This window comes from Prionailurus viverrinus, chromosome C1 (assembly GCF_022837055.1).
Source record: "Prionailurus viverrinus isolate Anna chromosome C1, UM_Priviv_1.0, whole genome shotgun sequence".
NCBI lineage: Eukaryota > Metazoa > Chordata > Mammalia > Carnivora > Felidae > Prionailurus > Prionailurus viverrinus.
Genome location: NC_062568.1, coordinates 185,531,850 through 185,555,606, shown reverse-complemented (window position 1 = coordinate 185,555,606; position 23,757 = coordinate 185,531,850). Strand labels below are relative to the sequence as shown.

General features: G+C 48.2%; 2 protein-coding genes across 2 annotated transcripts; one reads left to right on the top strand and one right to left on the bottom strand.

Annotated features, from left to right (window-relative positions):
• Positions 1 to 3,561: 3,561 nt before the first annotated feature.
• On the bottom strand, positions 3,562 to 14,569 carry SNIP1 (Smad nuclear interacting protein 1). Its single transcript, XM_047870317.1, has 4 exons — positions 14,274 to 14,569; positions 12,926 to 13,028; positions 5,980 to 6,578; positions 3,562 to 5,044 (listed from the first exon to the last, which is right to left on the bottom strand). Exons 1-4 carry the CDS (start codon positions 14,501 to 14,503, stop codon positions 4,780 to 4,782), a joined length of 1,197 nt encoding a protein of 398 aa, XP_047726273.1. The 5' UTR covers positions 14,504 to 14,569; the 3' UTR covers positions 3,562 to 4,779.
• A 1,262-nt stretch (positions 14,570 to 15,831) lies between these two features.
• DNALI1 (dynein axonemal light intermediate chain 1) lies at positions 15,832 to 22,851 on the top strand. The gene is made up of 6 exons (XM_047870318.1): positions 15,832 to 16,064; positions 16,615 to 16,760; positions 18,823 to 18,992; positions 20,179 to 20,357; positions 20,695 to 20,859; positions 22,745 to 22,851. The coding sequence occupies exons 1-6, from the start codon at positions 15,984 to 15,986 to the stop codon at positions 22,778 to 22,780; spliced, it is 777 nt and encodes a 258-aa protein (XP_047726274.1). The 5' UTR covers positions 15,832 to 15,983; the 3' UTR covers positions 22,781 to 22,851.
• The last annotated feature ends 906 nt before the right edge of the window (positions 22,852 to 23,757 follow it).

Sequence of the window (23,757 nt, the reverse complement as noted above, 5' to 3'; positions counted from 1 at the left end):
GAGGATTTGATTTCTGATCACCTCTTTTACTGTGACAAGGATAGCCCTTTGGCATGCCAGCTTTTTGGGGGAAACATCTTCTAACAGTCTATCCATTGTATGTGGGCTCTGGATTTTGATTCTGTCCCATTCAACCTAGGGTAAGGTCTGATTTGCTGAAATCAAATGTGGTTTGCCTTTAGATCAAATGTGGTTTCCAGGCACCTGTGCTCCATTTCTCCCTGGATTCTTGTTTTTCTTCACTTTTGGCCTGAAAACATTTTTACTAATTTGTCCGTTCCTGGATGCTTTCAGAAATGTTTTTGCTTATATTTTATCCAGAGGTTTCGGCTTCTTGCAGCAGGAGAGTTAAAAAACAAACAACTTAGTTCATCATGAACAGACACCAGAAATCTGTTTCCCCTATTGAACTTCGAATGCTTCCAAAACCTCATTAGTTTATCACCTCAGGCAGTTCTAAGTGCCAGTCTGTCTGCCTAGAAATATTCCTTTCTCTCCTCAACCCCACTGACCTCTTCTGGCTAACTGCTCATACCTCCCTGACTCCCAGGGCTTTGTTAAATCCCATTCCACTATGCTTCCACAATCCCCAATTTTCTCCTATCTAGTAGCCTGTAGCTGCTGGTTATGTTGCTCTGCAATGGCCAGACTTTATACATTTCACAACTATTCAAAAGGCAGTGTATCACAGTGGCTAAGAGTGTGGCATCTGGAACCAGATTGGGTTTGAATCCCAGTGCGACCTTAACCTCTTTGTGCTTCAGTTTTTGCATCTGCAAAATAGGATAACACAAGCCTGCATCACAGGGTTATAGGATGTCAGTGTATGTGTTAATGCTTATGAAAATGGTTAAAATTGTGCCTTGTACATAGAAAGTGCTCTTATTGAAGTATCGGCTCATGGCACTTGTTAGGCACCTGATTATCGAATGTCTGTATATTTTTATGAATGAACATGATGATTTCCGAGCAGCTCTGACGTGGTGAGGTTAAGATTTTCCTGAGCCACTCTCTACCCCTGAAAGGCTCATCCACTGTGGTATCTTTGAACCCACTACGAATCAAGCAGCCTAATAAACCAGTTGTCTTTTCCAAATCCATCTACTAAGCACTGTTAGGGAGGCAGGAGGAACAGTCTAGAGAAAATGACCACTGAACCAGGACGGAGGTGATTTCTCATCCTAGCTCTACCCCTGCCTGCCTGGCTGTGGGACTTCAGGTAAACAGGTTCATTTTACAGGACTCCTTCTACATACTCCGCTCCAGTCCTGCTGTCCCCTGGACTGCTCAGTCTGAAACAATGCCACCTCTACTACTGGGTTCCAAATCAACCTGTGCTCTAAGGCACACCTCAAATGCCAAGTCTCGCACAAGGTACAGCCCACCTCCAAATGACTGCCGTTTCTAATTCACAATTGTAAACCAACTGTTAGCATAGTATGCTTATGCAATTGTTTGTTGAATTAACTCACTTCAACTTTGGAGTAAATGTGAGCAAATCAACGGTCTTTTTCAATTGTTTCCCATTCGATAAATGGAAACTTTACCCAAGAGACCAGATGAAGCTTTACCTTGCAAAGCTTTAATTTAAGTCAAGCAGGCTTCTCACCTGTACAAACGCACAAACGCAGGAATGTTGTGGGCTCAGAACGCCATCACACAAGCAGGCACTGCTGGCGTGCTGTATGCGTGCCCCGCTTAGGCTTTCACTAACATGCCATCATCTCATCGCATTCGCCACATCCACACCACAACTAATTTCCACAAAGGGGAGGATGTTAAAAAATACAACCATCTGTGCACCGTATCAAATAATTATCAACCTGAAATCTGTATTTCAGTTGTAAGCCTTTTAAAATCAAGCTCTATTGTATACTGGCATACTCCATACAAGAATACAACTCCAGTTATCTGAATTGATTACTCTTTTACTTATCACCAGGTTACAATCAAAGTATTTGAAAGCTACATCACCAGGTGCACTCAACGAGCGAGGGGTCCTTTGTCCATGTACTAATAGGGAACTAGGGGCCTAGGGAGAGGCTTGATGGGGAAAATCTGCAGATTCTGTCCTACACCACAGCAGAACTGTAGATCATCAGAGAGGATTTAGGGGAGGGGCTCAGAAACAAAGGGCTGTTTTGCAGATGGCTTGATTTTGACAGCGATGATTTGCAGCCAAGGTGGAGAATAGGTGGAGAATAAAGAAGTTGCAAGAAGAAAGCTTTAGGATTATGTCAACTTCAAATGAGAAGTCTGCTGGTGATATCTGGTTTTAGAGATGGGCCGGGTCTCTTGAGAGAGACAGAGAGAGAGAGAGGGAGATAAAAAATATACATGTCTATTTTTAGAGAGGGAAGAGAGCACGCTGGGGAGAGGGGCAGTGGGAGAGAGAGAGAGATTGAGAGAGAAAATCCCAGGCAGGCTCCACGCTGAGTGTGGAGCCTGATGTGGGGCTCAAGCCCATGACCCTGGGATCATGATCAGAGCCAAAATCAAGAGTCAGACAACCAACTAAGCCACCCAGGCTTAAAGGAATTAAAATTCAAAAGGATGCCCAGATATTTGGCATCAAGAATCTCTGAATGCAGAAAGTTATTCCTCTGCTAAAGCAAGTTTACTTCACAATTGGGACCCCTTCTTGAAGAACATAGGCAAAGTGGTCATCTATCATGTTGCCCAGAACAATGGTGTTTCCACCGAAGCCCAAGGCTACCTAGAAGCAGTAGTAGGAGCACAAACTGAACAGGAGGCCCTGGAAGCCAGGTTATTGCCTAATCCCAGCAAGAGAAAGCCATCAGTTTGGATCCATCAAAACAAAACCTACCTTTGAGACGGGCACACGTGCAATTAGGGGTCTGTGGCAGATAGGAAAGTTGGGAAGGTAGCAGTTACCGTGGCCAGGGGCCAGGGGCCAGGGTGGAGCACATGGCAGAGGGAATGCTAACTGCTCTTTGGTTGTTAGAGCTTCCCTACATCTAACTGACCTCCTTTCGTATTCACTCTTTAAAGGGAACATCTCCTTTCTTTTGCATGTTAGTCAGCTGTCCCTCCTCCACACTAGTCAGCACTTAGCCCCAAGTCCACATGGGTAGGTGGGACCTCAATGGAAAAACAATGGTGAAGAAGACAATCTAACGACATCATACTTTTCAAAGAGGAAGGCAGACGGCAGCACCAAGTTGCATTGCCGCTCCTTTCTCCCGCCAGGTGACCACCTGAGGGCAACAGAGCAGGGACAGGGGTCAACTGGGGCAAGGCCTGCTATGTATAACCTGCCCCAACGGACTGTTCTGGAAAGGAAAGCCCCTTCACTGCCAATTCAGAAAACACTGCTGCTTCAACAGGACTAGCACTCACTCGCTGACATGTGAGGGTCTGGCTTGCAGAGCTGCTGCTGGTCCCAAGTTCACTCTTCCTGGTGTCACCCCTGCCCCTCCCAAGTCAGCCCCTGCAACTAGCTATTTTTACCTCACAAATACTAAGATTCCCGTAGCTGCAAATGGCCCTATAAACACAAGGCCCTCTCTGCTAGGAAAGGATAACCTTTTGAAATGGGGCTGTATTTACAAATTTTATTATTATTTTTTTATCCCAAAAATACATATAAATGAAAACCTGCTCTTCAAATGCAGGAAGGCCTTTGCCTATAATGTAGTATTACATTTACGTCACAAAACATTCCCATATGAAAATCAATATGCAGCTCTTTCACACGCAATGTTATATATACACACATACGCACAAACACACGATATATGCAAGTAGTTAGGACTCTGCTACTTACACATATTCCTCTGGTGGAAAATTAGGAAACAGGGCAATTCCCTTGCTTTCTGGCCTTGGGAAGATAAATACAACCTCTCTGAACAGTTTTTGAAAAGATGAAATGTGTAAACTACACAACCTCCTTTAGACATATACATATGTTGTTAGAATAAAGCAAGGACCCTGCTACGAAACTGACACTGTTTTGCAAAGAAGGAAGGAGATAACATTTGAATGAAAATGCAAAGTTGAACAGATGATCAAAATTGTTCTGTACATGCTCTATGGAGAAATCAGAACTCTTCACAAGAAACAGATCTATGCTCCAGTTCAGCTTCTTGTGACATTACATCCGCACCCACTGGCAGAAGCCAGGACCTTCCTATACAGTCCATGCTGAAGCAGGTTCCATAAAGCATCTGTTCAAGTCCAATAATCAATAATGAGGTCATGTGGTACGTTCCCACCCCTCCCCCCCAAAATGAAGTGCAAAAATCAACCTCTGTGACTCAAGAGCTCAACCAGGTCAAAGCTTTGGTATATACTGGAGGCTGTTTTGGTGACAACCAAAGCTTAGTAAGATTCTCTGTTCAGGGGGTTGCCCCCAAAACAAAAACAAACCCAGTCCACGAAGCTTAACAGCTATATAAATAAAGTAACTGTACAAAGAGAACAAGCCACAGTTCCCCTTTATCCAAGGGTTTATAGTCTCCTAGGCAGCAGTTCTGGAAGCACCAACTAAAGCCACAATGCTTCTACTGAAACACGATGTGTTGGTGAGACTGTTCTGAAAACAAATGCCCATAGGCGAGTGGCTGATGTGCCACAGGAAAAAGTTCAACCAAACATAGGTCAGTTTTCTTATACTAGAACATACGCTGGTCAGCAACAGAGGAAAGACTTAAGGCAATAAGAGGCATTACAGAGAGCACCCTTGTACTCTCTGAGTCAATCCCAAAACCTTCAAAGAAAGAAGAGGTCTCTCCAGAGTTTGGGTTGGTTCTTAGTTTGCTAGCTGTCAGATACTTCCTCCTCCTCCTCGTCATCCTCATCTTCTTTCCTGTCTACTTCGGAGGTGTCAGAGGACTCGTGAAGCAGGACATACTCTCTGCTGCTGAACCCAAATTTAAGTACGTCCTTTTCCTTTAGTTCATAGTATCTCTGTGGCTCAATGCGCTTGTTATTCAAGAATGTTCCATTGCCTGAGCCAAGGTCAATGATGTAGGGCCTCACCCTTCGGCCAACTGTACCATCAGCACGGGTATATTCCACAAGCCTAGCAGAGATAAAAGAGAGAAACCTGTGAGCAAAATCCCGTCTCGAGGCCCTCCCGTTATTTTCCTAACACAGCCTACACACAGGATGTCAATTACCTGGCTTGAACACAGTTCGAGTCAACTCCAGGAAATCAAGGGGATGGTATGGCCCTGGATTTTGAAATTACGAGCAAGTTAATAAATATACTTAGTAGAAAAGGTGGGAACTGGTTGCTGAGGGAGTGGACCGGGAAACTCATGGCAGATCAAAAGTTTAACATCAGAATCCAAGACCTCTTGTTGTGATTACGAAAAAACACTTTTAGGGGCGCCTGGGTGGCTCAGTCGGTTGGGCATCCAACTTTGGCTCCGGTCATGATCTCATGGTCCATGGGTTCGAGCCCTGTGTCAGGCTCTGTGCCAATAGCTCAGAGCCTGGAGCCTGCTTCGGTTTCTGTGTCTCCCTCTCTGCCCCTCCCCTGCTCGTTTTCTCTCTCTCTCAAAAATAAATAAATGTTAAAAAATTAAAAAAGAACAAGAAAAAGAAGAAACACTTTTGTGCTGTTTACAATCAACACGATGCTTCTTTCACCCATGTTTCAACCTATCTTATTTCCTGTCCCAACGGGAATAAAGCAGTGCATTTTGACTCCAGCATCAAGGGCGCTAACTCTGAAGCTGACCTTCAGTCTTCACACCTTTCAAATGGGGATATTGATGTGTGACCTGTCCTCCTCACAGGATTGTCACGAGCACCAAACGGTAACAGACGCACTCCACAAACTGCCAAATACAGACGCGGCTAACACAGATGCCACACACATTCTCATAATCTAAGACAAAGATTAGATCCGAGGAGTGTGGCATTCTGCCGCAAGCACGTGTACACAAATGTTAGTAATCCTCACACTGTCGGCATCTACCCACACTCCTGGTTCTTCCTACAAACACTCACCGATACTGAAAGACCGCGTGCTGCTTTGAGCAGGAGGGATGATCAATTGGGATGTCCGCTATGCGGCGGTGCCGGCCCAGGAGGTAGGCGCTCTGCCGATGGATGTACATGACGGGAAGCACCTCATCATTTTTAAAGGGGTAGAGGCGCCACCGTTTTTTGGGGATCCGTGCTTCTGGGGGCTCACTGTATTTAATGACGACACCCCGGAAAGTGTTGGTATCCTCAAGAAGTGCCCCAGAAAGTTCAAAGCTTGGCTTTTCTTTAGCGGGCGCCTCTTTGTCCTTACTGTTGCCACCAGGTCGGGGAGCCAACTCCTGAGGCTCATTACCGCCGGCACTAACTTCGTTCTTCTGGCGATTCTCCCGTCGTCGGGCATTGTAAAACTCCCGCTCTGCGTCCTGAGCCTGGAGGTTCTGAATGTCTCGGTCCCGTCCCTGAGCCTGCCCACTCCCAGGCCTCTCATTAGAGCTTCTCCTCTGGTGGGAATGGCCCCTGTGTCTGTCACGGTCGCTATTCCTAGCTCGCCTGTGTTCCTGGCCTGATGGTTCCCTGTGCTGCCGATCTTCCCGTCCTCTCCGGGGATGATCCTCACGTTCCTGAAATTCAAAAAGATCCAGTAAATTAAAGGCAGCCCACAACCTGTGAACAAGCTGCATTCGAAAAGCCATTTGTGATTTGGACTTTGGCACTCAGAGCAAAATGTCCCACAGAAATAAGGTGGGCAGCGGTGGTTATGTTCCCTTGCAAGGCTACACAGACTATTTCCATGCTGTCACCAACTACAGCTCTAACACTGCAAGCCCAAGTTCAGAGCCCTAGAAATAAATGGAGCTATTGGCAAACTTGTAAGGAAGCACATACAGAAAATACAACTAACAGAGACAGTTAAGTAGTCACGTACAAGATAAACATGTGAAGAAAGAAAGCCAGTTTCCTCTTGTGTCAAAAATGAGAAAGAAGTAATTATAATTTTAAAAGATCTCATTTCAACAATAATAAAAAATATTCAATACTCAGGAATACATTTAAGAAATATGCAAGGCATGTAAAAAGAAACCTATAAAAATTTACTGATAGATGGTTTTTAAAAACCTGAAAAAATGAAGAAACATACCACGGTTTCTTGAAAAAGACTCAGTATTGAAAATCAGCCTGATATAAACTGTTTGAAACATATAACATCTATTAATATATCATTAAAAAAATAAATCAGTAACACAAATAATTCAACAGAAAAAAATAGGCAAAAGATATTAACACATAATTTTCATAACAAATAAGTATCTAATGAACACGTGAATATAACAAGCTTATCCTTACTAATAACCAAAGCATCAGAGTTCAAGACAGAGCCCCGCACACTGTAAGCAAGGCTACCCCACCCGGAAAGGATAAAAAGGTACACCTGAGCACTGAGTTCTCACTGCCTCCCGGGCTCCCAAGGCCTTCTCCTGGCCGCCCACTCTCAAGAGTGGGCCTGCTTACTCCGAGCAGGACTCTGGTTTTTGAGACTTTTTAGCCTCCAAGACAAGCATCAAGAGGGGGTTTCCAATGCCTATCCCTCCTACCTTAAGATATTCACAAGCTTGCCACCACCACTTACCTTGAGTACATTTGCCAGGACTAATCTCATTATGTCCTTTATCCCTGATTAAATGAGTCACAACAAGCCACAGACTCTGGGTCATCACCCCCACCTCCTGTGAATTCTAATTCCCACAAGGCTGTATACACGCACTATTCCAATGACTAATTCTCAGTCTTCATTTCAAATACGTGTGGACCAAGCAAAATTAGCAAAAACTAAAGAAAAAAATATGACAAATTACATAACCAGATAATACAAAATAACTAAAATTTCAATTATTGATAAGCAGTATAGTATATATAATATGGTTCCATTTTTTAATGAAAAATTCTACGGGGTGCCTGGGTGGCTCAGTCAGTTCATGATCCAACTTCGTCCCACTTGGGGTCAGGTCATGAACTTGCAGTCCATGGGTTTAAGCCCCGCACTGGGCTCTACGCTGAGAGCTCAGAGCTTGGAGCCTGCTTCGGGTTCTGTGTCTCCCTCTTTCTCTGCCCCTCTCCCGCTCAAACACACACACACACACACACACACACACACACACACACACTCTCTCTCTCTCTCTCTCTCTCTCTCTCTCTCTCTCTCAAAAATAAACATTAAAACAAAAAACAAAAAAACTCTATGGGAGCACCTGGGTGGCTCAGTCAGCTGAGTGTCTGACTTCAGGTTAAGTCATGATCTCGTGGTTCATGAGTTCAAGCCCCCATGTTGGGTTCTCTGCTGTCTGTACAGAGCCCACTTCGGATCCTCTATGCCCCTCCCCCAAACAACTGCATGTTAAGACACATACTAAAACATAAAAGAAAAAAGTAATGGAGTCTTGAAGAATAAATATCAAACTATTAAAACGGTTGCCTCTGGGGCACCTGGGTAGCTCAGTCAGTTAACATCCAACTTTGGCTCAGGTCATGATCTCACAGTTCGGGAGTTTGAGCCCCATGTCAGGCTCTGTGCTAACAGCTCACAGCCTTGAATCTGCTTCCAATTCTGTGTGTCCCCTCCCCCCCAACTCTCTGCCCCTCCCCAGCTCACGCTCTGTCTCTCTCTCTCAAAACTAAATAAACATTTAAAAACTTAAAAAATGAAAATAAAATAAGTAAGAAATAAAATGGTTGCCTCTGGGGACTCACGTGATTTTTCTGTTGGGGGCTGCAATTGGGGATAACAGAAGTAACCACACATTACGTATGCCATACTCTCACCTTTCATTTTACATACTTGGGTGTTCTTACAATGAGCACGCAATCGATAAATTTATTTATTAAATGGTTGTTCAGTGGTGGAGAAAAGAATACCTGCAAGCACAAGTCATGCCTAAGTCACAGGCTGTGTGCATTCCTCCTTAGGATTAACCCATGTGAAAGTCACTTAGTTTCAACTGTCAAGCCCTTTTGCTTGAAAGTCACTTCCAAGTTTCCAGCTGGTTAATACACAGAAATTAGCTTTTAAAGAGATAATTTAAGGTCAGGAGGGAAGTTAGCACAGATAAGCAAATAAAGATACTTCAAAAACAATAAGCACAGAAAAGTTCCATTCTAAATGTTTTTATGTATTTTTGAGAGGGAGGGAGAGAGAGAGAGAGAGAATGAGCAGGGGAGGGGCAGAGAGAGATGGAGACACAGAATCAGAAGCAGGCTCCAGCTCTGAGCTGTCAGCACAGAGCCCTACACGAGCCCAAACTCATGAGCTGTGAGATCATGACAGGAGCCAAAGCCGGACGCTTAACTGGCTGAGCCACCCAGGTGCCCCAGCAAAGTTCCATTCTAAAAGTCTCAGGATTTGGGGAACCTGGGTGGCTCAGTCGGTTGAGTGTCCTACTTCAGCTCAGGTCATGATCTCACGGTTCATGGGTTCAAGCCCCACGTCAGGATCTGTGCTGACAGCTCAGAGCCTGGAGCCTGCTTCAGATTCTGTCTCCCTCTCTCTCTCCACCCCTTCCCCCCTCACGTTCTTTCTCTCAAAAATAAATAAAAAACATTAAAACAATAAAAAATAAATAAAAGTCTCAGGATTTATTGTAAAATGTTCATTTAGAAACCACAGGTAAAAGGCTGCCAGTTGTGCACTGAAAAAAACAAAAACCTGAAAAAGTACAAGCGGTTTGACAGACCTAGTATGGGTGGTGTGGTTCTCGTGGCTGTATCCTGAGACAGCTAGGGCAGGGCCTGATCAATTTATATGCAGACCATCAAGGCTGCCTGGCTTTATATCTTTAAGGTAGCAGAAAGCTGACCCATAGCCTGTCAAATTAACACGAAAATACATTTTCTTAATGCCTATTAGCATGCTGTTAACAGAATTTCTTTAAAAAGACTGAATGCTTGTCTCTCAAGATTGAGGGCAAAGCAAGGGTGTCTGCTCTCACTACTCTCATTCGACATAGTGCTGGAAGTCCTAGCTAATGCAACAAGGCAAGACAAGGAAATAAAACACATACAGATTGTAAAGGAACAAATAAAACTGCCTCTATATGAAGATATGATGGTCTATATAAAAAAAAAAAACCCAAGAATCTACAAAAAAGTCCTCCTGGAATAAAGAAGTTGAGTTCAATGAGGTCACAGGATATAACAAAAACACTAAAATCAATTATACATACATGTTTTTCAAGTTTATTTTGAGAAAGAGAGAGAACGCTAGAGCACAACGTGAGCAGGGGGAGGGGCAGAGAGAATCCCAAACAGGCACCCCAAAAACTCATTATACTTCTACATATTAGCAACGAACAGAACATGTGGACTGCAGTTTAAAGTATCACTCACCATCACTCCACCAAAGAAAAAACTTTGTGTAATCTAACAAAATTTACGTAGAACTTGAATGCTGAAAATTATAAACGTGGAAGAAATAAATCAAAGATCTAAATAGGGGCACCTGGGTGGCTCAGTCCATTGAGCACATGACTCTTGGTTTCGGCCCAGGTCACGATCTCACAGTTTGTGAGATTGAGCCCTGAGTCGGGCTCCGTACTGAGCGTGGGGCCTGCTTGGGATTCTCTCCCCTACCCTCTCTCCCCTACCCCCACTCGTGCATGTGCACGTGCATGCATGCGCTCTCTCTCAAAATAAATACATACATACATACTTTAAAAGAATTAAAAAAAAAAAATCCAAACAAATGACACGTACAGTGTTCATGGATTGGAAGAGCCAATCTAGTAAAAAGCCAATTCTTCCCAAAATACAGCTTCATGTGATTTCTATCCAAATCCTAGCAAGATTTTTTTTTTTAGACACAGACAAGATTGTTCTAAAATTTATACGGAAAGACAAAGGAACTAGTAAAGCTAAGCCATTTTTAAGAAGAAACAAAGAGGAATCCATCTACCCAATTTCAAAACTTACTATATAGTGACAATAATCAAGACTGTGTGGTATTGGCAGAATGAGAGAGATCAGTGGAACAGAACAAAGAATCAGAAATAAACCCATGCACATACCCCCAACTGATTAAGGAACAAAAGCAATTCAAGGAAGGCAAGACAAAAAATGAACCTCAACCCAGGCCTTGCACCTTATATCGAAACAAACTCAAATCATGAACTTAAATGTAAAACTTGTAGGGAAAAAAACACGTCTTCGGGATCCAGAGCGAGGCATAAAGTTCTTAGACATGACGCCAAAAGCAGGATCCATAAAACATAAAAAGTAAATGCTGACAAGCTGAACTTCATGACAATTTAACATTTTTTGCTGAGAAAAACCCTGCTGTGTGAAGAAAAAGACAAGATACAAGACTGAAGGGAAGTATTTGCCAATCACATACCCAAAAAGGCCTAGTATCTAGAATATACAAAGAAGTCTACAAACTCACCAGTAAGGAAGCAAATATACCAACTAGAAAACAGGCAAAAGCCACGAAGGGACATTTCACCAGACAGGATATACAGATGACAAATGAACACATGAAACGATGTTCAGCATCGTTAGCCATCAAGGAAATGCAAATTAAAATCGCAATGAGATATCGTTTATACGGCTGCTGGAATGGCTGAAACAAAAACACCGTCAATACCACGTGCTGAGAATGCAGTAGGGAGGATACAGAGAAAGTGGGTCACGCACAGTACCGGTGGGACGTGAAGCAGCACGGCCACGGTCATGGACTGAATCGTGTACCCCCAAGATGCATCATGTCGAGTCCCAACCCCATCCTCTGAATGTAACCATTTTTGTGGAATTTCTTGTATTCTTTCTTTCTTTCTTTCCTTCTTTCTTTCTTTTCTTTCTTCTTTCTTTCTCTCTCTCTCTCTCTCTTTCTTTCTTTCTTTTTTTGAGATAAGGTCTTTAAAGACATGGTTAAGTTAAAATGCCAGCAAAGCCCTAATCCAATATGACTGCTATGCTTACACGAAGAGAAGACACCAGGGATGAGCCGACGGCGGAAAGCCCATGTGAGGACACAGCCAAGAAGGCAGCCATTTGCAAGCCAAGGAAAGAGGCCTCCGGAGAAAGCAAACCTGCTGACACCTTGAACTTGGACTTTTAGCCTCCAGAGCTATGAGAAAATTCACTTCTGTTGCTTCAAGCATCCAGTCCGCGGTGTTTTGTTATGGGAGCCCCAGCAAACTAATGCAGCCAGACACTCCGGAACACGGTCTGGCAACGACCTTACAATCTAACAACTGCACTCGTGGGCATTGATCCCAGAGAAATGAAGACATGTCCACACAAAAACCCGTACACAAATGTGCCATCACAACCTTCTATGTAATAGCCCCAAACTGCAAACAACCCCGACGTTCTTTAGTGGGCAAATGGTTAAACCCACACCACTGAGTGTCACTCAGCAATAAAGAGGAACGAACTACCAACAGATACAACAACCTGAACGGATCTCCGAAGAAGAAGAAGAATCGTGCTGAGTGAAAAGAGCCAATCCCGAAAGGTGATGCGTATGACTCCATTTACATAACGCTCTTGAAGTGACAACACTGGAGAACAGATGAGAAGTTGCCAGGACTTGAGGGCTAAGGGTGGGAAGGATGTGGGCGGGACTATAAAAGGACAACAGGATGGGTCGTTGTGGCGACGGAAATGTTTCGCGTCTGCACCACAGCGACGTCACATCTCCTTGTGATACTGTACCAGAATTCCGTAAGACGGGGCCAGCGGGAGTAACAAGGTAAAGACAGCACCTCTGCGTTTCCTTTTTTACAACTGAATGTGAATCAACAAGGATCTTAAAACAAAAAAGTTTAGCTTCATAAACAAGCAGAAAACAAGCACAAGAACCCAGTTTCTAGAAAAGCCCATCACAGGTACAGGTAAAACACACACAAAGCACTCTGTAGTTATGATGGGAAGAGGCTCTAGATTTGCACCTAGTAGCAAAACATCTCAGCGCACTTACCTGCTTCACTTTGACTGTCGAGTGGTGAGGGCTTCGGCTTCTCTTACTTCGTGGAGACTTGCTTCTTCTCCCTGAGGACTTGTTTTTCTTTTTGGCTGGGGACCTTTTCAGAGCATGGCACACACAGGGTTTTATCTCAATTTCCCTTCCCCCATGTAAATTCACTTCAAGTATCAAGCTTACCTACTAACACAAACAGCACATTTGTGAACGCCTCTGCTTTTCACGCTAAAGGAGGCAGGGGCTCCACTCTCCAAGCCTTGACGTCTTCCTGGCGTTCCAGACCCACATACACAGCTGCCTGCTGAACGTCCTCACAGAGCATAATCCTTGCATCCCAACCCCTCGACACCCTTTCCTCCCTCGGTCTCTGCCATCTCAGTAACTGGCACCACCATGCACCCTGCTCCTCAAGCCAAACACCCAGAAGACACCCTTGACTCTCCTTACTGTCACCACCAGCGGTCCCTACCCACCCCCCCACCCCCAACAATCACCTCCACCCGTCAGCAAGTCCCTGGCTCTATCTCCTCCCTCTCCCACCTCACTCCTACCACACTCTCCTTGATCACTAGACGGTCTGTGCTTTTTTTTTTCTATTTCTAGAACAATCACGTTCATTCTGCTTCAGGTTCTTGGCACGTAGGGTCTCCTCAGCCTGGATCTTTACAAGGCTAGATTATTCTTATTTGGGTCTCAACTCAAATGGCACCTTTTCAGAGAGGCCTTCTCTCACTTGCCTTCAAGCTCTATCCCATTCCTGTTTTAACCTCTTCCTAACACTGGTTACTAACTGACACTATTTTCTGTTACTTTGTCTCAATTTCGCGAGGGCAGACACGGCCCATCTCCTTCACCTTTGAGGCCCCAGTACCCAGGGCAGTCTTTAACAGGCAGTAAAAACTATGTTGAAGGAATAAATCAACGGGTCTATCAAGAGACCATTTTTCTTCTAAACCTCTACCAGGTAGGTCGCTTAGGCTCTCGACGGGAAACATCTGGAGGCAGATCAGTGGGAAGCCAACGACAGCACTCCATTTGTAGACAGATGGGGCAAATCTTTTATTTCAACTTGATCAATGCTATCTGCTGGGCCGTACTCGGACACGTGCTGGGCACAGGGATGAAGGACGGGGCGGGGATCCTGCCCATTAGGCATCAGGCGCTTAACGCAAGTGACACGTACCGGAGTAAACATTCTTTAGCACAAGCACGACCGGGTCACTTCCACCACCTTAGGATTAAATCCAAGCTGCTGCGCTCAGCATTCAAGGTGTGTTTCTCACGCTAGCCCTGTCCTTTCTCAATGAGCCCGACCCAAGTCCGTCCCGGGCGCCTTCCCACTTACCGGCTACCTCCTCGGGCTCGGTTCCCTCGGTGACCAGGGCGGCCCGGCTCGCCGGCCGGCGGGGACGCGCTACCGCCAGAGGAATCTGGGCGGCGGTGGGCGGGAGGCGCGGCTTCCGGGCTGAGGCGCTCCTGCTTCACCTTCACCACCACCGCCGCCGCCGCCACCATGTCCCCGTCGCGGTGCCTCCGTCGGCTCCCTCGCTCCCGCTCGCTCTTTACCTCCTTCATGCTGAGATATCAGCCGAGCCAAGGAAAAAGAGAGCCGTTGCGCTCCTCTCACTAAAGGAAATGACGGGTGACCCCTGGACTTCCGCTTCCGGGTCCGTGTTCTCCCAGAAACCCTCGCGGCGGAGAGTTAAGCACGTGATCGCGACTCTTCGGCGGGGGGGTGGGACTGTACGGGCCCGGTCCGGTTGGCGGGAGTTTTAAGGTGTCAAAAGCAAACTTCTGGAGAAAAACTACTCTCGAAGCTGTTTGTGGCGGCATTATTAGTAATTACTAAACACGGAGGCAATCTGAATGCCCACCAGGAGGAAACTGTTTAGCCAGCCGATCGGTGGTCTGTCGCCATTCGCAATGCTATTTACACACTGTGACAGAGGAATCCCTGACTTGTTCAACGAATGAAGCGGGATAAAAAATTGTGCGCAAACTGTGATTGCGTTTATCTTTGGAAACACGAACTTAAAAAGAGACGGAAATGCAGTCGCAGCTGGCAGCCAGTGGGCAAGTCATTAGTATTTACCCCTCTGTTCTTGAACTTTCTGTTATGTTGTCATTTCTCCATTTAGTTAAAAACAAATACTTAAAAAAAATTTTTTTTCAAGTAATCTCTACACTCAATGGTGGGGCTCGAACTCAACCCCGCGATCGGAAGTCACACGCTCCACCCCACTCACTGAGCCATCCAGGCGTCCCCGCAAAAGAAATACTTTTTTATTTATTTTTTTATTATTATTTTTTAGTTTTTTTAATATGAAATTTATTGTCAAATTGGTTTCCATCCAACACCCAGAGCTCATCCCAAAAGATGCCCTCCTCAATACCCATCACCCACCCCCCATCAATCCCCAGTTTGTTCTGTTTTTAAGAGTCTCTTAAACTTGGCCCCACTAGGGGCGCCTGGGTGGCTCAGGTCATGATCTCACGGTTTGTGAGTTCGAGCCCTGCGTGGGGCTCTGTGCTGACAGCTCAGAGCCTGGAGCCTCCTTCTGATTCTGTGTCTCCCTCTCTCTCTGCCCCTTCCCCACTCATGCTCTCTCTCTCTGTCTCAGAAATAAATAAACATTAAAAAAATAAATAAATAAATAAATAAAACTTGGGCCCACTAGATGGCTTCCTCTGGAAATCTCCTGAACCCTTCACTCAGGAGTCACATGACTCCCGTTTTGCAGGTGACAAAATTGGGGGGCTGAGAGGGTGACCTGCCACCTCATTCAACTTGCGAGCAAGATGAAGCGCAGGAACTTGAACTCCTGTTTTGCCTGCTTCCAAGAGTATCAAGGCGACTCGCTGAACAGGAGGCCTGACAAACTAAGCGCAAGGAGAATTCTTCCGTAAGGCTGCTTGGAAACTCGCGCGCTGCTGGCCCCGCCCCACTCCGAGGCCCCGCCCAGGCGATGAGGCCGGGAGAGGAGGTTTCCATGGAGACGGCAAACAAGGCGCATATTTGAGGGGCTGCCGCTGGACTACTACCCCCGTCGCTGCCATGATCCCCCCTGCGGACTCTCTGCTCAAGTATGACACCCCGGTGTTGGTGAGCCGAAACACGGAGAAGCGGAGCCCCAAAGTAAGGAGGGGTCTCAGGGGGCGTCTCAGGGGGCGGGGGAGCCTGGAAGCTCGGATACAGAAAGGTCCCGGCGTTGAAGAGGGGGAATCCCGAGGGATAAGGTTTGCAGCAACTGGAAGAGAAGGGAATTGGGATGGGGGAAGGAGGATGGGAGAGCGGAACAAGAAACCCAGATGGGGGACCCCAGAGGGCAGATTTAGGATGAGAAAGGAAGTCAAAGAGATGGATGGAGCTCACCCTTTTTCATAAGTAGCCTGGTCCAAGAACGGATCTGGTGGTGACTACTCCATCACTAGAGGCGTGAAAGCAGAGGGCTGAGCACCCTTGCCAGAAACGTCGTTCCAGGAGATACAAGCCTTGGGTCAGGGTGGGACCAAAGACTCTTCGTGGCTTCCTTCAGCTAAGACACAACTTCTGACCAGAGGAGAGATGGGGGAAGTGAGCTGGGAAGAGGGGAGGGGTGTTGAGTAGACCTGGAGCAACCCCAAGGCCTTGGATGTGTGGATTTCAGTGCCTGAATGACCTCCTGCCCTATCTTGTCTCTTCTCAGGCACGGCCGCTGAAAGTCAGCCCCCAGCAGCCTGGACCCTCGGGTCCGGTCCCACAGCCACCAAAGACCAAGCTTCCCTCAACATCCTGTGTCCCAGATCCTACGAAGCAGGCAGAAGAAATCTTGAATGCCATTCTGCCCCCAAGGTAAAAAAAAAAAAAACAAAAAAACAAAAAAACAAAAAAAATGGGAGCGGTGGCTGACAGAAAGCCCAGGTTTTGCATTCCAGTGCTCCGCAACTTAGGAAGAGGCACCCTGTCTCTGTTCCTGGCCAGGATTTCCTCCCAGCATCCCAGAACTCCTAGAGCCTGCAGATGGCTGGATCCTGGGAGGGTGGGGGGGACCTCTTCTCTGCCATCGTCATTTCCCAAGTGCTCTAACCCAAGCCTGCGGCTTTAAATACCATCTATATGCTGATGGCTCCCAAATGTGTTATCCCCAGCCCTGTCCTTTCCTCGAAACTCCAGACCCATATGTTCTACTGCTTTCTCATGATCTTCATGAAGGTGCCTCATAGACATCTCACCCTTCAGCATGTCCAAACGAAATCACAAGGCGTCCCTCTCCCCACCTACTTGTCCCCAGTCTTCTCCTTTCTACTAGTAGCTCAGGCCACCCTGCGTTCCTTTTGGTCTCTCACATCACATTTCCTATCCTTCATCAACTTGTTTTGGTTCCGCCTTCAAATGGACATCCCCAATCCAACCACTTCCCACCGCCTCTGCTTCCACCATCTTGTTCCTCGTCACTGTTTGTCACCTACAGTGGCCTCCTGTCTGAAAACCTTGCTTCTGCTCTTTGCCCCTACGATGTATCCTCCAAACAGCCCCGAAATCACAAGCCAGATCATGCCAGTCTTCTACCAGGAACTCTTTACTGGTTTCCCATGTGATTCAGGCTAAAATCCAAAGTCTTTAGAATGACCCGGAAGCCCTGGCATGATCTCGTCCCCTGTTATTCTCCTTCTTGTTCAGTGTACGAATGCCATAGGGGTATCTTCTCACTGCTTCTGAAACACCTTCCATCACCCTCAGGGCCTTGACGGTTGCTGTTCTTACTGCTAAGGATACTCTTCCCCTGACGTCCACCTCATTCCCTTTGTCTCTTTCCTCGGGTCTTGCTCAAATGTGATTTCCTCAAGGGGGCCTTCCTTGCGGATCCTTGTAAAAGAGCACCTTCTGCCTTCTTCACCATCCCCTTACCCTGCTTCTTCCTCCTGCAGCCGCATTGATCACTATCTGACATGCTTTGTTGATGATTCTTATGGAATCGGTTGACAGTACGGTTTCGAAGGCTGTGATGTAAAGACAGACTGCAGTCTCGTCTGAGATGGAAGTCAAAGAAGGGAGGGGTGATTTTTCAGGTGGTTCTTTCCCATCAATAAAATGGAAATCCTCGGGGTGCCTGGGTGGCTCAGTCGGTTAAGTGTCCGACTTCGGCCCGGGTCATGGTCTCACGGTTCATGAGTTCGAGCCCCACGTCAGGCTCTGTGCCGCCAGCTCAGAGCCTGGAGCCTGCTTCGGATTCTGTGTCTCCCTCTCTCTCTGCCCCTCCCCTGTGCGCGTGCGCTCTCTCTCTCTCTCTCTCTCTCTCTCTCTCTCTCCAAAAATAAACATTTAAAAACATTTTTTAAATAAGTAAATGGAAATCCTCCCCCCCACAGTGATTCTACCCTCAGGCTCCCTCCTCGTGGTTCTGGAACCTGGCCATGCCTCTGACACGAGGTCTACTATAGTGGGGGCTGGGGGCGGGGGACACATAGGCACACACCTTCAGGCACACACCTCCCCACTGCACACATCTGCCCCATTCTGGCTGGCAAGGTTCATGGTGCCCTGTGCCTCCCACCCCACAAGTCAGTGGGGGAATTCTCACTGGGCCTTCTGTTCCAACCAAGCAACAATGCCCATGAATCTGTCCTCAACCCGCTAGATTAAGATCTGGAACACAGGTGATGTTTTCACGGGGACACGTAGGAAGGTGGAGTTGGCCCACAGCTAGGGGCCCCGTGGAGGTGCCTTAGTGGGTGTGGCTCTGGAGCCATACGCTCCTCAAGGAAGAGAGGGGGGTAGAGGATTGCGACGGGCTGGGGACCGAGCTGCCCCCTCGCTCCCACTCAGCCAGAGAGCTCAAAGGGCCGCCTCTGCTCGGGTCCCGAAGACCCCGTGGTCGATGGGCCTGCTCAGCCTCGCTGTGTCTGTGCCACAGGGAGTGGGTGGAAGACACGCAGCTATGGATCCAGCAGGTGTCCAGCGCTCCCAGCACCAGGATGGATGTAGTGCACCTGCAGGAGCAGCTGGACCGGAAGCTGCAGCAGCGACAGGCCAGGGAGACGGGCATCTGCCCCGTGCGCAGGGAGCTGTACTCGCAGTGCTTCGGTGAGTGGCGCGGCGTGCGCGGTGGAGGTCGGGGTGGGGGGGATCCGACGCACATCTGCCGCCCCCTCCCCTTCCCTTCGAGCACAGTCCCCAACCCTGAGTGTCCCTGAGCTGCAAGCCCACCCCATCCTGGAGTCGTCTTGTGTCCCCCTACCTGCCCCACACCCAGGAACTGCCAAACGCGCCTCCTTCCCGCTCTTTGCCCGCCGACCTGACAACCCGGTTCCTAACCTCTCGGCAAATGTTCGGAGGTAAGATGAGAACTTCCGTTCTAAGTTTTTTTCTTTTCAAAGATTTTTATAATAAGCATGTGCTGATTTTTTAAAATCGGAACAATTAACGTGCTAGATTCGTATCCATCGACCAATATTCCAGCCCTTGGGCCGGGGAAATATTTCAGGGCAACTTACTGTTAACTGACAGTCACGAGCGATTTAAGTGATCGTGTCAAATGGCTGTCCCCCAACCAAACTCACTGGCCCCTGTGGACTCTGACGTTCAGACTGCCTCCAAACCCTGAGGCAGCTGCAGGGGCTGGCAGGCTCCCTTCAGTGTGAGTATGATTAGGGTCTGCTCTCCAGGTCAGCATTTATGAAGAGATGGGTGGGCAGGCTCTAAATCCTACTGTTTCCAGCCCCAAGCCCGTCCAGCTAGAGGGCACACAGGATTTCCCTGCTGCTTTAACGCAGACGTCACGGGGCGCCTGGGTGATTCAGTCATTTGAGTGCCCGAGTCTTGAGGTCCAACTCATGACGTCATGATCTCACAGGTCGTGGGATCAAGCCCCATGGCAGGCTCCGCGCGGTCAGTGTGGGATCCTCTCTGCCTCTCTCTGTCCCCCTCCCAAAATAAACATTAAAAAAAATAAATAAAAATAAAGCAGTCATCACCTTCAAACTGAAAAGTCCAATTTCTATGACTAGTACCCTGGAGGTTTTGCCTGAGGGTGGAAGAGAGGGGCCTCAGGGCCGCAAACAAACCTGGGGGCGCCTGTCTCCCTCTGTCCCGGGCCCCCAAGTGCCAAGTTCAGAGCAGTGGCTGTATGGCAGGGCTCCTGGGGCCTCTGTCTCCAGGTGAGGAGGACACACGCTAGCACCCTCCCCAGGAGGGAGGGTGGTTAGCCGGAGACGTGGTGCACTTCCCTCCTGCCTGCCCTCCTGACCTCGGTGTGTGTGTGCTTTGGAAGATGAGCTGATCCGGGAGGTGACCATCAACTGTGCGGAGAGGGGACTGCTGTTGCTACGAGTCCGGGACGAGATCCGCATGACCATCGCCGCCTACCAGACCTTGTACGAGAGCAGCGTGGCCTTTGGCATGAGGAAGGCGCTACAGGCCGAACAGGGGAAGTCAGACATGGAGAGGAAAGTGAGTGGGGTTGACCCTGGAGCTTCAGCCCTCTGTGACTCTTCTGTCAACCTCAGGGTCACATGCTTGTCGTTCCAGACGACATTCTGACGACTGAGGGTGCCATCCCCTCAGAGGGCACCCCCCCCCTGCCCCCTGGGGTTCAGCCTGGTCCTGGCAGAGCTGGCTCCTCTTGGCTGTGCCGTGCCAGTCACTGACCTCCCACTGGGTGGCAGTACAGACCCGGGCCACGTCTCAGGTTGGACAGCTGTGTCCCAGGTCCCCTCTGAGGCCCAGGCACTCACACCGCCCCATCCTCTTGGCAACGTCCCAGGATGACGGGAGGTTCTGTCCTCAGATTGCAGAATTGGAAACGGAAAAGAAAGATCTGGAGAGGCAAGTGAACGAGCAGAAGGCCAAATGCGAGGCCACCGAGAAGCGGGAGAGCGAGAGGAGACAGGTGGAGGAGAAGAAGCACAATGAGGAGATTCAGTTCCTCAAGCGGACGAATCAGCAGCTGAAGGTGAGCCCCGTGCAGGCCCGGGGGGAGGGGCTCCTGCCGCCCCCTCCCCCAAACTCCCCCCACCCCCCACCCCCCACGCCGGCCCCACCGCTCCGTTTCCTGCAGGGGACTCCGAATACTTGTCCACATGTACTGCCAAGGACTAAAGGAAGCTGGGGGGGGGGGGTGCGGGGGGATGCAGGGTGAGGGGTCATTACACAGATTCTCCACCCTTCTGTCTCTGGAGGGGGGCTCTGAATTTCCACGACCCCTCAGCCTGGCTCTTCAGCCCCTCCAAGTGGATGGTTTTGTTGCCCTTGGAAAAGTTGCCCAGCGTCCAGGAGAGGTGGATATGGCAGAGTGGAACTTCTCTCCCGTTACGGCTGGCATTCTGGAGCCTTCCTGGAGTGGGCGGGATGTCTTCGGCAGGCTTTCGTGGGGGTGCCGTCCCGCCTGCAGCCCCCTCTGAGGCACAGCATTTGGGGCCAGCAGGGAAGGAGAAGAACCATTTGAAGTCAGAAACCCTGCCCGGGTGTGTGGTCAGAGGAACTCAACTGTAGGTATTTTTCCTCCAAGCCCCTTTGCCGGTGGTTTACTTTTATCCAGCTGAGCTGAGATGGGGGCCAGGCTTCCCAAACTCCAGGCTCTCCGTGGGATCTAAAGGTTCTCAAAGGCTGTGCCCCCAGAGGAGCAGCAGCATCACCCGGCAACTTGGAGAAATACCAACTATTGGGCCCATTCCGGATCTACTGAATGAGAAACTTTGGGGTTCGGGCCCAACAACCTAGCCAGGTCTGCAGGTGATTCTGGTGCTTGCCTAAGTTTGCGAACCACTGTTCTAGATAGGAGACCTGTTGTTGAGTGGCCGTCTCCCACGGCCCTGGCCACAGGGGCCCCTGGGTGGATCTCCCTCCCCTCCCTAGTCTCATGGAAAGCTTACATTCTTGGATTGGCAGGCCTCTTGGGGCTACACCAAGGACAGGCATTTGAGATAAAGGGGGCTTGTCTTAACTGCTAGTGCAGGATGACAGATTGTCTCGTTGCTGAGTTTCACGAAGAAAAGCTAGACACTTCACAGCCGGCCACGAATCTGTTGACTTAGCAGCCTCTGAAGCTGCGTGCCTTATCTGCCATGTTCCTTGATCACCAGCCCGAGTTCTTCAGTTCCCCCTACGGTACCCGCAGCCAGAGCAGAGCAGAGCAGAATATCTTGGCATCTTTCTAACATTTACAAGCAACCTTGTCATCCCCTGGGTGAAGGACTCTTTAGAAGTGAGTTATTTTTATTGGCTCCAAGCTGCACTGCAAATAAAGCAGTGTTTGCAGTCCCCAGGATAGACCTACTTAAAGATCTGTCCACACACCATGATAGTAAATTATGTTACCGGCTGCTGGAGGAGCAGAGTATATAACTCCCAAGGGCCTTGAGCTTTACATACAAGATGGACAGCTCCCTACTTACTGGTAGCAATTCTCTCTAATTGGGTGTCAAGTTGTCTCGGTGGCTGAAAAATTGCTGTTTCCCAAACCTCTTGTCCCAGCACAAGAGCTCCCAGGATCCCAAACCAGAGAGCCAAATGTTTAACTTAGCATTTCAGGCCTGAAATCTGAGCCACGAGAAACCACTATTTCAACAACTTTTATTCAATTTCCTTTTCAATGCTTTATGTTCTACACTGAGCCATTATTGTATGGAAACCAGGACAGCTCCGGTTTCTCCTAATGTAGCAACACCGTATGCCAAGCCAGACATCAGCTAATCTAGAAAACATGGAATTGGGAATGAAGGGAAAAACACTTGGAGGGGCAGCGTCGGATTCTTCTTCCCAGAGCCTTTTATCACCTCTCAGCTATTTGTTAGGCTGCAAACTTCAAATAATTAACGGAGTTTGTTTTTGTTTTTCAGGCCCAACTGGAAGGCATTATTGCACCAAAGAAGTGATAATTTCCATATGGGTCTCAGCAAGCACTGCTACCCCATCATAAGCCCGTTGTAATAAAAAAAAAAGCTAGTCTCCTGAGTGAACAAGCCATACCCTCCCCTGATCACCACCCACACGTTTGTCAGAAGTCACACGTGGCCCCAGTGTCATGAACACCTAGGTCTGGCAGCCAGGCTCTCGGCCAGGCAGTGGAAGGTGGCACAGTCTCTGTATGTGGCCAACCTTGGGATTCGCCAACCCGAGCAGTCAGGCTTTCTGCCCCGTCCCTCGCAGGTGAGGCAACGGCCCTCCCGCCACTGCTCCACGCTGGCACTTATTTCTAGCCCAATGAAGCTGCCTCCCTGCCCTGGTCCATGATTCATCTTAGACCTGAACTTGGGCTTCTGGGGCCTGTCTTTCCCTTACTTGGTGCCTTTCACCATCCCTACCCCAGTGCAGTTCTAGTGGCTCATTTTGGAGATTTGGGTTTGTATGATGTTGTTTTATCCCTGCCCACCTAGCCCACCACACCCACCTCCCCAGTTTGCCCAGTTGAGGAGGCGCCAAAGGCGGAGTCAAATCCGCCTTGAGAAAGTAAATGTTTGCTGGGAAGAAATACAAATCACAAGGTCCCCAGTGAGCTGCCTGCACCTCGGCCCCTGCCCGCCGATCTGGTTTGTTCATCTTATTCTGCAGAAAACCAACCCCTGACCCTACACCCCTAACTGGCTGGGGTTTAACAACTGGAGAGGTACCCAGACCTCACATGCAGTTCTAATTATTAATGGTTACGCTACGGCCTGTAGACTGCACTTTAGTATTCCTTGTAAGTTAAATCCAAAGTTTGGAGGCCCGTAAACCCAGAAGAGGAAGTTAGCGAAACAAAGCTTTAATTTAGGGCAATCCGGGTGGGCCAGTGCAGCAAGAGGACTCCATCATTCATTTAAATTTCACAAGGAACACACCTAAGGAGGCACTGACGTGTCCACTCGGTTGG